At 39.5% G+C, this 15,858-nt stretch overlaps 1 protein-coding gene across 10 annotated transcripts in view; it reads right to left on the reverse strand.

The window, feature by feature from the left end:
* The window catches only part of MYOM1 (myomesin 1), a 179,609-nt gene that overhangs the window by 131,039 nt on the left and 32,712 nt on the right, over nt 1-15,858 (reverse strand). For 6 of the 10 annotated variants that reach the window (XM_005587098.5, XM_065534075.2, XM_065534071.2 and 3 more), the window contains one exon: nt 12,134-12,451. In XM_005587098.5, the coding sequence (XP_005587155.4) occupies nt 12,134-12,423 (290 nt within the window). In that variant the 5' untranslated portion in view covers nt 12,424-12,451. Of the gene's footprint in view, nt 1-12,133; nt 12,452-12,997; nt 13,081-15,858 lie in introns of all 10 variants that reach the window. The other 4 variants (XM_074022763.1, XM_065534073.2, XM_074022765.1 and 1 more) reach the window with 1 other exon arrangement.

A 15,858-nucleotide genomic window follows, 5' to 3' on the forward strand; every position in this document is an offset into this window, starting at 1 on the left:
GACAACTTAGACAAAATAGGACTCCTATAAAGACTCAAATTACCAAAATTAACTCAAGAACAAATTTAAAAATCTGAAGAGATCAAGAACAAGTAAAGAACTCGAACTGGTAATTTAAAATTTTCCTACAATGAAAAGTCCATGCCCAAATAGCTTTGCTAATGAATTCTATCAAATACTTAAAGAAATAATACCAATCATTTATCTTTTTTTTCCCAAAAATAGAGAAGGGAACACTTTCTAACTCATTCTATAAGGTCAGTATTACGTGATATCAAAGCCAAACAAAGACATTATAATAAAAGGAAACTACAGACCAATATCCATCATGAATATAGATGCAAAAATCCTTCATAAAATATTAAGAAATAGAATCCAGCAATATAGACAACCAAGTGAAGATTATCCCAGAAATGCAAGGCTGATTTAACACATGAAAACCAATCAGTGTAATATACCATATTAATAGAATAAAAAACAAAAACCATACTATCATCTCAATAGATGCAGAAAAAGCATTTGACAAAAGTCAGCATTCTTATTAATAACTCTCAATAGAATAGAAATAGAAGGGAACTTCCCTAACCTGATAAAGGACATCTATGAAAAATCTACACCTAATGTCATATTTAATGGTAAAAACAAAATGCTTTCCTCTTAAGACTGAAACAAGGCAATGATCTGCTCTTACCACTTTTATTCAACATTGTACTGGAGGTTCTAGTCAGGGTAATTAATTTTTTAAAAATTGAAAAGATGTAAGTCCACCTTTTGTTACAGATGATATAATCCGATGTGTAGAAAATCCTAAAAAATACACACACAAAAATTGCTAGTACTAATAAATGAGTTCAGCAAGGTCATAGGATATAAAATCAAAACACAAAAATCAATTATATTTCCATATACTAGCAATGAATAATCCAAAAATTAAATTAAGACATCTCCATTCACAATAGCATCAAAGTGAATAAGATATTAAGGAATAACTTTAACAAAGAAGTATAACACTTGTACATTGACAATTACAAAACATTATTATGATAAGTGAAAGAACAACTAAATAAGTAAGCATTCCATGTTCATGGAATGGAAAACTCAACATTATTAAAATGATACATTTTTTCAAAATTGATCTACAGATTCAACATGATCCTAATCAAAATCCCAGTAGACTTTGTTCTTTGTAGAAATTGACAAAATGATTCTAAAATTTATATGGAAATATGAAGGAACTACATAGGCAAACAATATTGTAAAAGAAGAACTAAGAGGACTTACATTCACCAGTTTCAAACTTTTTATAAAACAGTATGGTACTGGTATAAGAACAAGCATATAGATTAATGGAACAGAATTGATAGTCCAGAAATAAACCTCTACATTTATGGTCAATTGATTTTTGATAAAGGTATCAAGAAATTTAATGGGGGAAGGGATAATCTTTTTAACAAACGTTGCTGGGGCAATCAGTTGTATTGTACACCCATATGTGAAAGGATGAATTTAGAGCTTTACACAAAAGAGATTAGTGTATTATACACAAAAGAGATTACGTTCCTTTAAAAACTTCATCTTTACATATATTTACAGCTCAGTACTGTTCACATATATGCAAGATGATCAGTCGTTTACTGGAAGAGAGAGAGAGGCCATGTTTTTAAGCTGTCGGTCAAGCTTTTTCTGGGCCTCCTCTGGGCTGTCTTTGCTCCGGTTAGCTGCTCCTCTGCAGAGCTTCAGCATCTGAATTATGGCTGTCATCTTCAGGACCCAGTGCAGAGTCACTGGGAATTTGCATTCTCTTTTCTACTCTCTACTTTTCTATCAGCCACAATTTCCTCTTTGCAAAACCTGAAAAATGATGCTGTTCTTTGGACTTTTGTGAAAACGTTGTTTTGGAGCTACTTTTGATTGACAGCAGTTTGGTTTTGTGCTCCTCCTCCTTTGATACAGGCAATCCCAGTGGCCTAACACCTACTGATTTTTCATTCTCCCATTTCCCAGTCTTGACACACACGGAGGTTTCAGGAGAACATCAAAGTTCATGGACAAGTAGGAAGCTGAAAAGAGTCCTCTTTTTGCTAATATGCTTTTCAGGAAAAGTTTCTTATGGTACAAACCTGAATTTATTTAGATCGACATGATCCTTGAAATTTATCGACAGGTAGCATCATAATAAATACTATGATGTCAAAATAAATAACCTTCCCTTGGATTTTAATTTTTTTGCATTATTTATCTTACACTAATCTCTTCTCTTTACACAAAAGAGATTAGTATATTATACACAAAAAGTTACTTCAAAATGCATCACAGTTCTAAATATTAAGCGCTGAAATGATAATACTCTTAGAAGAAAAGATGAGAGAAACTCCCTAAGGTGTTGACTTAGTCAAAGAGTTCTTAGATATAATACCAAAAGCATCATTTGAAAAGAACAAAATTGTTGAACTGAACTTCACCAAAATTAAAAACTTCTGGTCTTGGAAAGACACTGTGGTGAAGAGAAGGAAAAGACAAGGCACAGAATATGAGAAAATATTTGCAAACATATCTAATAAAGAACTTGTATCCAAACTATTTAAATAACTATGACAACTCAATAAGAAAGAAATCCAATTAAAAAATGGGCAAAAGATTTGAATAGGCATTTCACTAAGGAAGATACAGAAATGGCTACTAAATGCAAAAAAGATGGTTAACAAAATTGGTCATTAAGCAAATGCAAATCAAAACCACATTACACACAAACCTCTATTACACATACATTATAATGGCTGTAATAAATAAGACAGAAAATAATAAATGTTGGCATGGATGTGGATAAACTAGAATCTCCATACATTTTTGTGGGAATGTAAAACAGTACAACAACTTTGGAAAACCACTGGGTAGTTTCTTACAGAGTTAAATGTAAACTTAGCATACAACCCAGCTGATATTTCAGAAAGTGCATGAGAAAGTTTATTTCAAACATTATTGAATAATCTCCTTGTTCAATCGTTCACTATATATATATATGTTATATGTTACAATACCACTGAAATCCTCACAGGTTTATTTCTTAACATTCTGTAGCAATTTCATTTATTCGACAAAAAAACTTACTGAGTATCTACTGTGTGTAAAATACTGTGTTTGGCACTGGGGTAGGAGTAGGATACAAAGATAAATGTAAAACCCTTGTATTCTGAGAGCTTTACGTCTAGTAAGGGAGTAAATATATGATGTCAATCAAGGAAGAAAGGATGGAAGAACACAAAGAAGGAAGGCCAGTAACCACAAAGCCAGTGCAAACAAAATGTGAATTCACACACTCGAGAACGAGTTTCTGTCTAGAGTTATCAGGGAATCCTTTGTGGAAGAGCTGGACGTTGAAAGATGGGTAGGACATCCCAGGATGAAAAGCTCTGTTTTTAATGCTGACCTATCTATGTGTTGTCATTAGGCTTTACTGAGTGGCCACAAAAGAGCTGAATTCATTTTTTCTATTCTAACAACGTTCCTTTAAAAACTTCATCTTTACATATATTTACAGCTCAGTACTGTTCACATATATGCAAGATGATCAGTCGTTTACTGGAAGAGAGAGAGAGGCCATGTTTTTAAGCTGTCGGTCAAGCTTTTTCTGGGCCTCCTCTGGGCTGTCTTTGCTCCGGTTAGCTGCTCCTCTGCAGAGCTTCAGCATCTGAATTATGGCTGTCATCTTCAGGACCCAGTGCAGAGTCACTGGGAATTTGCATTCTCTTTTCTACTCTCTACTTTTCTATCAGCCACAATTTCCTCTTTGCAAAACCTGAAAAATGATGCTGTTCTTTGGACTTTTGTGAAAACGTTGTTTTGGAGCTACTTTTGATTGACAGCAGTTTGGTTTTGTGCTCCTCCTCCTTTGATACAGGCAATCCCAGTGGCCTAACACCTACTGATTTTTCATTCTCCCATTTCCCAGTCTTGACACACACGGAGGTTTCAGGAGAACATCAAAGTTCATGGACAAGTAGGAAGCTGAAAAGAGTCCTCTTTTTGCTAATATGCTTTTCAGGAAAAGTTTCTTATGGTACAAACCTGAATTTATTTAGATCGACATGATCCTTGAAATTTATCGACAGGTAGCATCATAATAAATACTATGATGTCAAAATAAATAACCTTCCCTTGGATTTTAATTTTTTTGCATTATTTATCTTACACTAATCTCTTCTCTTCATTTTGCTCTTAGCCATAGAAATATCTCACTTTTAGCTTTTTTTTAATTAAAAAAAAACTAAATAGGAATACAACCACAATTTTTTCATTTAATTTATTGCTTTATTTTTTCCATGATTTAAATTTCCATTGCTATTTTTACTCGCTTTTTACTCGCTTTTTCGGTAACTTTCCACAGTTAGTGTATAGCCATGATATAAAAACAAATGTCCTAGGAATGCAGAATATTCATTTGTTCTAGAAAAGGTGAATGTGTAAAACTCTGAGAGAATTAAATATCGTATGGTTCTTATCTATATACATCCTTCAGTTTTTATTCACTTCTGACTACTCCATAAGTGAATTTAATCAGACTAGATTATGGTTTTTAAGCAGGAGTAAAAGAGTTTACCCCATATTTCCTAGACATTATAGTGTAAAGACACTTGACAATAGTACCAGGAAATGCCTTATGAAGTCTAAGGTTGTTTCTTTGTGAACTGAGGTGTCCAGGGTTTGTCAAAGCAGGTCTTATTCACTTATTTATAATGCAGCCCAGACGCCAACATCCCACTCTACTTTGGGATGGTCACTGGGGTTGACTAGACATTGCATAAAAGTTACCTTACTCTTGCTTTCTTGTTTCATCTAAAAGATGGCTGTGGGAAACCTCAAGCCTGTTACAAGGGCACCCTTGGGCTTCCAGAGTCCAGAGATCTCTCTGGGGACGTTCAGTTACACCCCATTACCTGGCCAGTGCCGATACTGTGGAGGTCAAGGCTCTGCAGGGACAGAGCAAATGTTTCACCTCTGAGCCCAGAGAGGTAGCGGCTTTGCCCTTCCTCCTCCTCTGGCTGACTCATTCTAATCCACTCTAGAAAAGGACATGCCTTCCTTCTCACAGCATGATTCACCTGCCTAGGGAAGATGATGCCATTCTGAGTGTATCTGGTGCCATCTCAACTTGATTTAGGCTGCATGAGAGCCTGACAAAAGAGTCAAGCACAGGAGGCAAAGAAGGAACCATGTCTTTCTGGGCCTCACTCTACATATCTATGAAAGGAAGGGCTTAAATTATATGAACTTTTGGTCCTTTCTTGCTTTAACATTCCACAGTTCTATGGATCTATAAATTGCCAATTATGGGAACCTGTTGTTACCAGGAGTGAGAATCCTAGCTATCTTTCCCTGTGTTTACAGCTGAGGAAGCTGGAGCAGGAGGCTGGTACATAGAGAGGACCACTCTCCTTGGATTTAGGTTTGGTCTTTGGGATTCAGAACATAACGCAACAGGCCGGGAGCGGTGGCACACACCTGAAATCCCAGCACTTTGGGATGCCGAGGTGGGCGGATTGCCCGAGCTTGGGAGTTTGAGACCACCCTGAGCAGCATGGTGAAACCCCATCTCTACAAAAAATACAAAAATTAACTAGGCATGGTGGCGTGTGCCTGTAGTTCCAGCTACTTGTGGGCTGAGAGGACTGAGCCAAGAGGATCCGCCTGAGCCCAGGAGGTGGAGGTTGCAGTGAGCCGAGATCGCACCACTGCACTCCAGCCTGGGCAACAGAGCAAGATCCCATCTATTAAAAAATAAAAACAACATAATGCAACAGCCTTTTGAACAAAGTAACTCTGGCTTTTCTATTTTCATAGCTATTTCCCTCTGAACTTCTACCATATAGGAGATAATGTGGCTCATCATTTTGTTGGTATTTAAATACTGGAAGACAAACCCTAGAATATTGTATTGATTTTTGTTACCCATGAACTATGATGCTTTTTTCTTATATATAATAATTAAAATTTTATTTAGAGAAGAAGCAATAAAATCATTTCTAAAGGAAAAAAGTAAAACCTTGATATATCAGCAACAATAGAGACAAGGTTTCACTATGTTGCCCAGGCTGGGCTCAAACTCCTGGGCTCCAGCAATCCTCCTGCCTTGGCCTCCTTGAGTGTTGGGATTACAGGCATGAGTCACTGTGCCCAGACTATCAGCGGCTTCCTAAGCAAATGTCATTTCCAGTAACAGTCAATTGGCTCAATATTTTTTGTTATTCAGATTCAGCCACTTCAGTCTCCAGATGGATTTGAGTCTCCATACAACTATCGTTATTTCAAGGTGCTTTTCCTATTACATACCAGAAAAACACTAACAAAAGAATAAGGCATTTCTTAGACATGGCGTGGATGGAATCTGGGAAAATGGGGAACAAGTAAATGGTTTTACTATCATCATATCACCTAAAGAGAGTCTCAGAAGATTCGTTATATGCGCAAAATCTCCACAGACCATTTCACAGCCTCAAAACTCCCTGGTTAAGGGTGCTGAGGAGCTCTGAGAGAAATCTGAAGGAATTCAGAACTCAGCCATAACCAGTAGACCCTCACATCTGGCACCTGCTCACACATCCCCTCTTCTGCACATCTGGCCCTGGCTGGACCACAGCATTAGCCTCCTAACAAGGGAGCTTGCTTCTGCAACAGCCACAGTGATGCCGTTACCGCTGAGTCAGAGCATGTCGCTATTCTGCTCAAAACTGTCATGGATTCCTTCTTTAACTCAGAATATCGACTCCCTTCAATGGCCCACAGGCCCTCCATGATCAGTCCTGCCCCACCCATCACGTTCCTGACATCCTCTCCACCTGCACTATCCATCACTCCCCTCATTCCCTCGCATGGGCCTCGATGCTGTTCTGTGCTGTAAGGCCTTGCAGTGGCTGTCCCTGATGCCTGGTCTATTTTCCCCAGATAACCTCATGGCTAACTCTCTGAGCTACTTCATGTCTTTGCTCAGATATCACTTTCTCACAAGGCCTGACTGCCCTCTTGAAAATTCTAACCTGTACTCCTGGCCCACATTCCTGATCTCTCTTACCCTGCTGTTTCTTATTGTTTCTATAACATGTATTACCTTCTGGTATAAAATATAATTCTACTTAATAGAACAGAATTCAATATAACGTGCTCAGTAATTTATCCCAAGCACCTACAGCAGTGCTTAGCGCTCAGTAAATATTTACTGAATAAATGACTTAGAACGCCTAAACCTCACTGAGTGTTCCCCCTGTGCCAGCCACCACACTCAACATCTTACATGATTATCTCTTTTCGACTTCACAACATGAGGGACAGTCATTTTCCTCATTTTACAGAAATAGATATGTAGAAAATAACATGAATCTACAGCTCATAGCTGAGGTTAGGACACAAAAGTGTCCACAAGGCAGATTTCTTTGGTAACACATTTTGAAAGGATATTGGGGTAGGAGATGGAACAAGCTTTCAAGTTCTCTGCACTCTCTGCTGTGTTTAGTGGTCTCTATTTTTAGCATTGGTATCTTCTGTCTGAATTATAACTGTTTTGAATGTTAGCATGGTCTTCACCAACTCTAGTAGTTTCAAGAGGTTATAAGCTGGGTGACACACTGGGGGTGGTTGATCAATGTGACATAGGGGTAGGTGAGGGGCATGGTTTAAAGTTAGGGTGCCCAGGGAAAGTCACTCAAGCCTCAGTGTTTGTATACCCAAACTGCTGTCTCTGAGACTCCTTTGCAAATATCTATGTCTGATTCTAAATGGTGGGTTAAAGTGTCTGTAAGTTTCCAGGATTGGCATTCATGGACACTCCTTGGGTTTTCTTTGTTAGAATTTGTGTCCTTCCATCTACTGTACCCTGCTCTAAATCTTGGTTATTTTGGTGCTCAATAGCTTCTCTACAAGAAGGCTAAATCAAAGGAAGCACAATGCAAAACTACATATTGATGTTTCAAGGAAAACCCAGTGGTGTATGATCAAGGGGAGTTGCTGACTGTAACTGGCATGACGTGCCCGCGGAAAGGGTGGGGACTTGGGTATGACGAGGGTTCAAATAACTACTCTGCTCCTTCCTAGTGTAATGAAGAAAAGTCATTTAATCTCCTTGGTTTCCAATTTTCTCATTTACGAAATGAGGATAAAAATTTCTACTGTTCAGAGCTGTTCTAAAGACTCGGTGGTATAGAGAATGCAATGCTGAATTATGTCATATAGGCTGAATTTTAGTCTGTTTAGAATAAATGTCTACTGTTACCATGGAAGGCTGAGGAACAGCTCTAAATCTTCCCATAACCTGAGAAACCTGCTGTGCTGTTCTCTGGTTTTTGTAAGCTATTCATTCTTGTAAGTCATTCATTCTACTTACAAGAATAAGAAAACATTCTTTTTAAATTATTTTCATCTTAATGTATGATCCAGCTTACTTGCAAGAATGGAAGGTGCCTGCTTTCCATAATCCCACCTTTTCTGTAAACATCTGCCTTATTTCATCCTAAGTCCTTATAACATTGGCATTAGGAAAGAGGTCCTCCGGTCATACACTAGACTCTGTTATTCATTTTTAGACTTTCTAGAGCAATGGTTCTGACCTTTGGTGAGTCACAGAGCGCCCTGAAAATCTGATGAAAGCTACAGTCCCTCTCTCCAGAAAAGTTCTCATCTGTGCATAATTTTGCATATAATTTCAGATCATCCAAGACTCTACTGAAACCATTCATGGACAGAGGTTAAGAACCCTTGCCTAATGGTTGCAAAGTGGTCATGAGTAACACTGCTCCTTTAATCCTGATGATATTTTGTTGATTAGCATGAAACAGTAGTAATCTTGTCATTTTAAGAGTTTTTGTTTTCCTAAATTATTTTCTTTATTTTTCCCACTGTGACCAAGAACAAAGGCATTTAGAGTAAGCCGTCCAGAATTTACTTTATAACCCGTGGCTCAGAATACAATTGGTAACTGATCTGTACTGCAAGCGCACTGACACTAAACTAGTCATTGTTCCTAAGACTCACTAAGGTCAGCCAAGCCCTGAGCACATGTAACTCTCCATAGTTTCCACTTTAACCCTGGACATCTAACTACAAAGCAGAGCTAAAAATAGACCAAGCGGAGCACTTACACTCCACAGAGGCACATTTCCAACCCTAGGGGTTTTAATCAACAACACTGTACACAATCCAAAGAGAATGCTTTCATTTAGCAGGAAAAAGTTGCTTCATTTTGAGCAAGCTAAAATATAACCTAAAGGAATTATGAAGACTTTGAAGTGTTCAAAAAATATTATCTGCACCTGTGTTCTAGGTCTAAAAAAAGAAAGACTAAAATACCTTCAGGATTGAGTTGGCTTTCTTTGTCTTTCACATTGAATTATTCAAAGGAAAACATATTGGCATTTTTCCCCCTCTTGTTTCTAGGTCAGCATGCTTCTACCAAAAAGTTTAAGTTGTTCAAACATAGCAAGCCATAATAAATACCTACCTACAAAAATATATACATAGTAGGAAGGAAAAAGTAATGAGTTTGAACATAGAAAAATAATTACAGTTCCATTCCCTAGAGAAAGTTTATTGTCTAAGGCTCTTTATGGCCAAAATGGCTAAGTCTCCTGAGGATTATATAGAGCAAATGTTTTCATAATAAAATTTGCTTAAAGGTTTAATTACTAATGATATATCAGATTATGAATAAATATAAATATTGCATATGTGGCTAAAAGAAGGATTTGTATAAAATTAAAATAATTTTAATATAAAATTTTGCAATAGAGTTGAGAAAATAAAGATCCTTTAAAAATACAAATTCATAAAACTCTGGATTCTACAGCACTGGGGAAATGAAATAAGTACACAAGTAGTTACCTTGACAACTGCCTTATAATGAAAATGCCCATCTTCTATAAACCTAGCACAGACAGTCCAGGAAAATGGATATTTAAAATGTAATCTTTCTCTATTATATGTATTTTCCTAAATGAGGTTCTTAAGCATATCTGCAGAACATTTTTCAGGGAAACAAATTGAGGCTGTCATATACATTTGGTATTAATTCCTCCCAGCTTTTCTTTGGAAGGCAGTTCGTTTGAAGCAAGTGCTAGAAGAAATGAATTCACCTCAGTGACAGTATTTCCATATCTGCAGCCAATGTATGATCCTTATGAATAGCCCACGGCAGAATATGACCTATGAACTTGAGACTGCGAAGTGATCCTGTTCCATTTTAAATGGAATTTCAGAGTGTTGCCATCATACATTCCAGGTAAACCCCAGCAGAACCTGGCTGTTACTGAACCCAGCAGAAGCTCCCAGGAGGCCACCTTCACTGATAAAATGATAGCTATAGATCAGATGCTGCTCAAATCCAAGAGGGATTTAGGAATTTCTGCCTCTGGAAGCATGCGTCACTTCTAGTTAAACTGACCACTCTATTATTTTCTCAATACCTTTTTAGATTCCCAGAGAAAACAGCTTTTCTAGTTGCCCTACCGGATATTTTGTGGACTTAAGTTTTGTAAGACTGAAAACTATGTTACGTTTATAGCAAAAAATGCAACCTATGCCAGATACTTTGGAGAAGAGGATTAGAGGCAGAAGGTGGTTATTGACCACATAGCCCAGAAATGTCTATGTTTTGAAGATCAGCAATTTTTTTTCTGTGGAACATAGATTTTAAATAAAAGTCACATGTATCTTGCAAGTGTTTTTTTAATCTCCATGAACAGGGGATCATTCTGAATATGAAGAAAATAAAACTTGCCTTGGACTGAGAAAGTAAATATCTGCCCATCACTCATCAGGCTGAAATAGCAGCCACAGATAAGCCAACTGCAAAGTGAACAGGAAATGACATTTCTCCAGAGACATTGCTGTTGTAAAGTGTCACAGTAACCCCCTTCTTCGAGTGACTATAGACTCACTGAGAAACTCTTCTCTAATATCAAAGACAATCAGTGAGCTTGCTGTTTAAAATTTTATCAGTAAGAGTAAAACATCTCACTCTTGCCTGCAGGATCTTAGTTGCTTCACTGAAGCAGAGAAGCAGCCTCAATTCCCACTTCTGGTGAGAAGTCCCAGATAAGGGGTTTGGGGATGCAACAGTCCACACTTATCTTAACTTTATTGTTTCCAAAGAAACAGCACCCTGGGTTCACTTTGCAGACCAGACCTGCATCTAAGCTCCACTCTTCCCAGAATCCTAAAATAGCCCCTTTTCCTCTAGTGTTTAGTCTCCTTCATTGCATTGGGTCAATAAACCTAATTTTGTCAGAATACACGTTGGTTCCTATCATTCTTTGACTGAAATAGGGCCATATTTTTATCAAATGGTCGAGCTAAAGAAACTATTTGTTGCATAAATAGTAGTTCTGAATTTAAGTATTTGCTATTAGATATTGAAAAAATATTTAATAGAATACATCTTTGCAGTAGTTCAGTCTCCTGTGACCTGTGAATTTTAAATTCTATATATCAGCTTCTCATCTAGGCAGAAACATTCTGAGTGCGAGGAAACCCGCTGTGAGTACTGAAATGATCTTTTGTGGCCCTGCTGCTGCTAAAGTAACCTGTGGCAAAATTTCCCTGCTCTTAGAAATAGCAAATTGGCAACACAAGCAAGGCTCGCCCGTGAGAACACCAAGCTCTTTGTGAAGCTAAAAGAGACAATAAAGGGAAATAGGTAGGCATGGGTCCCAGGTCTCCCAACCAAGGTCTGCCTGCACACTTGGTTGAAATGCTGGGCTGCCGTATTTAAGAAGTAACTGGGAGAGGCTGGGCACGGTGGCTCACGCCTGCAATCCTAGCACTTTGAGAGGCCCAGGCGGGTGGAACACCTGAGGTCAGGGGCTCGAAACCAGCCTGGCCAACATAGCGAAACCCCGTCTCCACTAAAATTACAAAATTAGCCGGGCGTGGTGGTGCATGCCTGTAATCCCAGCTACTCAGGAGGCTGAGGCAGGAGAATCGATCGAACCCAGGAGGCAGCAGAGGTTGCAGTGAACTCCAGCCTGGGCAACAAGAGCGAAACTCTGCCTCAGAAAACCAAGACCAAACCAATACAAAACAAGAAGTAACTGGGAGGGTGACTCAGCGCACACGCCTCTTCCCTGAGGTGGGAAGAGTGCTTCCGACATACCCATGGGAGGAGCCATAATCAAAGGCTGAGGCCGCCTTCCGACTGACGTCAGAGCTCAGGGCGTACTGTGAGGCCTGCTGCTGGAAGGAGGCGGCGGACGCCTGGCGGAAGGCCTCGGCTTCCTGGCGGTGCGCGGCGGAGGAGCGGCTGCTGTAGGCCGTGGAGCCCTGGGTGTAGATGGCCGAGCGCTTCTTCTCATGCTGGTAGTGGCTCACGGTGGTGCGGAGGTCCTTGTTGCGGTAGCTGAAATCATAGTGCTGGTGGGACCTCTGATAAAAAGGCAAAGACATCGTGTACCCCTTGAAGGAACCGGGCCACCTGAAGGAAAACAACACTTTTTGAGTGAATTATTAAGGAACAAATTCCATAGAACAAGTCATCTAAATCAAAGTGTAAAAATCAATACACTTGGCTGGGTGCCGTGGTTCATGCTTGAAATCCCAACGACGATCTCTTGAGGCCGGGAACTCAAAGTCAACCTGGCCAACACAGTGAGACCCTATCTCTACAAAAAGAAAAAAGAAAAATTTAGCCGGGTGTGGTGTGTGTGTCCGTAGTCCCAGCTACTCCGGAGGCTGAGGCAGGAGGATTGCTTGAGCCCAAGACTTCGAGGCTGCAGTGAGCTATGATTGACCCTTGCACTCAGCTTGGGTGACAGAGCAAGACCCTGTCTAAAAAAATAAAATAAAAATTAATATTCTTATCTTTTCCAAAGAGTAAACCAAAAAGGGTATGAAGTTTAGCATAACTGGATATTCAAAAAACTCTCCACTTCATAGCCCAGATGGGCTTGTCCTGTCATTGTACCTTTTTAAAAAAAATTATATCTAGGAGGTTTTCCTAGAAAAACAAAGTTTTTCTAACCTGGCTATTGTGCTTTTTCCTCAGACTCTCCACAATACATATTTCTAATTTTCTGCCATTTCATTCTTCATTTGGGACTTCATCTGGAAGAATGTGGAAGGATAGAGTCATGTGGTGTTCATTCAACAAATAATTAGCAGCACCTACTGTGCGCCTGGCACCATCCAGCCCATCAAATCCAGTAGTGAGGCTGGGAGTGGTGGCTCATGCCTGTAATCCCAGCACTTTGGGAGGCTGAGGCAGGCGAGTCACTTGAGGTCAGGAGTTGAAGACCAGCCTGGCCAACATGGCAAAACCCCGTCTCTACTAAAAATACAAAAATTAGCCTGACATGGTGGTGGGCACCTGTAGTCCCAGCTACTCCGGTGGCTGAGGCAGGAGAATCACTTGAACTCAGAGGCAGAGTTTGGAGTGAGCCGAGGTTGTGCCACTGCACTCCATACTGGACAACAGAGCAAGACTCTGTCTCAAAACAAAACAAAACAAAAAAATACAGTGGTAAACAAAACAGACAAAATGCCTGCTGTAATCACCTTGTTCAGAACCATACAGTCTACTGCAGGAGAAAGACAATAGAGAAAACAAGTCAAGTATGACATAGGTTAATATGCCAAGAACCAGAGAAAAACAAAGCAGGTAAGAGGGATGGATGCAATTTTCAACAGCCTCAGCAGGGATAGCTTCCCTAGAAAGTACATCTGAGCATGAGACTTTCTGGGGAAGAGTATTCCAGAAGGAAGACCAGAGCAAAGGCACTGAGGAATGAACATGACTATCGTGCTCCAGGAACCGCTGATTGGCAGGGGTTCTGGGGTGGGAGAGGTATAGGAGATGATGTCAGAGAGGTGAGCTGTGAGCATGGGGGATGGGCTGGTAGTGTAGGGTCATATAGGTAGCAGTAAGGACTTCAGCTAATACTGTGAAAGGGCTGAGAAGCCATTGGAAGACTCTGAGCTGAGACTCATTCTTGCTGATGTCTGAAGATCGACTGTGGAGGGAAGAGAGTGAAAGCCAGGAGACTTATGAAAGGGCTGAGTTGTATCCTCTCAGAATTCCTAGGTTGAAGCCCTAACCTCCAGTACCTCAAAATGTGACCATATTTGGAGATAGGGTCCTTAAAGAGGAAGTTAAGTTAAAATTAGGCCATTAGGATGGGCCCTAATTCTATATGATGGTGTCTCTATAGGAAAAGAAAACCAAGACCCAAATATGTATATAACAGAGGGAAGGCCATGTGGAGACACAGGGAGAAGACAGCCATCCATGAGCCAAGAATAGACCTGAGAAGAGACCAACCCAGCTGACACCTTCATCTTGGACTTCAGCCTCCAGAGTTGTAAGGTAATAAATTTCTGTTGTTTAAGCCACCCAGTCCATGGCACTTTGCTGGCAAAAGAATACAAAGTCCACTGCAATTGTCCAGGCTAGAGGTGACAGGGGTAGCAGTGAAAGTGTGAGAGGTGGTCAAGCTCTGCACAGGTTTTGAAGTTAGAACCAATGGCATTTGCTGAAAGTTGTGAATTAGGATGTGAAAGAAAGAGATGACTCCAAGGTTTTTGCCTGAGCAATTGAAAGACAAGTTGCTATTAACTGAGATGGGGAGGAATGTGGGAAAGTATCAATTTGGGGTGGAAAAACAGGCGATTGATTTTAATGCTCTACATCTGAGACGCCTGTTAGACCTCCCAGAGGAGACATTTTAAGTGGGAGTTGGATACGTGACTCTGGAGTGCAGGGGAGAAGTCCAGGATGCAGATTTACATTTGGGAGTCAACAGCATATAGGTGGTATTGAAAGCCAAGAAAACAGATGAGCACCATTATACACGGAAAAGAAAGTCCTAAAAGAAAACAGATGAGCACCATTATACACGGAAAAGAAAGTCCTAAAAGAAAACAGGTGAGAACCATTATACACGGAAAAGAAAGTCCTAAAAGAAAACAGGTGAGAACCATTATACACGGAAAAGAAAGTCCTAAAAGAAAACAGGTGAGAACCATTATACACAGAAAAGAAAATTACAGGCATGGTGGCTCACGCCTGTAATCCAGCACTTTGAGAGGCCAAGGCAGGAGGATTTCCTGAGCCCAGAAGTTTGAGACCAGCTTGGGCGACATGGTGAGACCTTGTCTCTATCATAAAAATCTAAGATAAAATAAAATAAATAAAATAAAGTTCTAGAACTGAACCCTGGAGTATGCTAATCTTATATATAAGCTCTCTCAAATCTCACAAACACTTCAAGCAAAGGTATAGTCTCAAAGCAGAAAAAAAAAACAACAAAAAAAAACCACAACTGTTTGCTCCATAAGGAACATACAGGCTTCTAGTCTCCCTACATAAAGAGGTAAGAGAGTCGATTCCCAGGGTGGCAGCTGGCATTGTGAACTTGAGCTAACAGTTCTACTGAAAGTCAAAGGGTATGTTTGTTTAGCATAGGGTGGGGAGACATCACATTGCCTTAGCATTCTTGAATAGTCTATCCACTGAAGCAGGCCTATCAGCCATGTTGACAACCCTGGATGAAGTAATAGTTTTATAAAAGCTCCACCCCCCAAGTGTTTTAATGCTGTAGAATTAGTTTTAAAGTGATCTGTTTTCTCCAAATGTCATTTTTTTAAAAATTCAAAATGAAGAATGAATCCTTCTAAACTCAGCATATTCTTTGTCAAGTTTAAAACTACTTTTTATTTAAACTATTTTAAAAGTCAGCATGTATTCCCTAGAGAAGAAAATCGAGCAAACTTCACTCCAGAAATATTTATCTTAGGGCTCATGGAAGATATCAATCTACATGGCATTTCCTAAGAGAAAAAAATAGCTACTAGCAAGCAACTTTGCTTCAACCCTTAAATAGATGG

The sequence above is a fragment of the Macaca fascicularis genome, chromosome 18, assembly GCF_037993035.2.
Source record: "Macaca fascicularis isolate 582-1 chromosome 18, T2T-MFA8v1.1".
In the NCBI taxonomy this organism is placed as follows: Eukaryota; Metazoa; Chordata; class Mammalia; order Primates; family Cercopithecidae; genus Macaca; species Macaca fascicularis.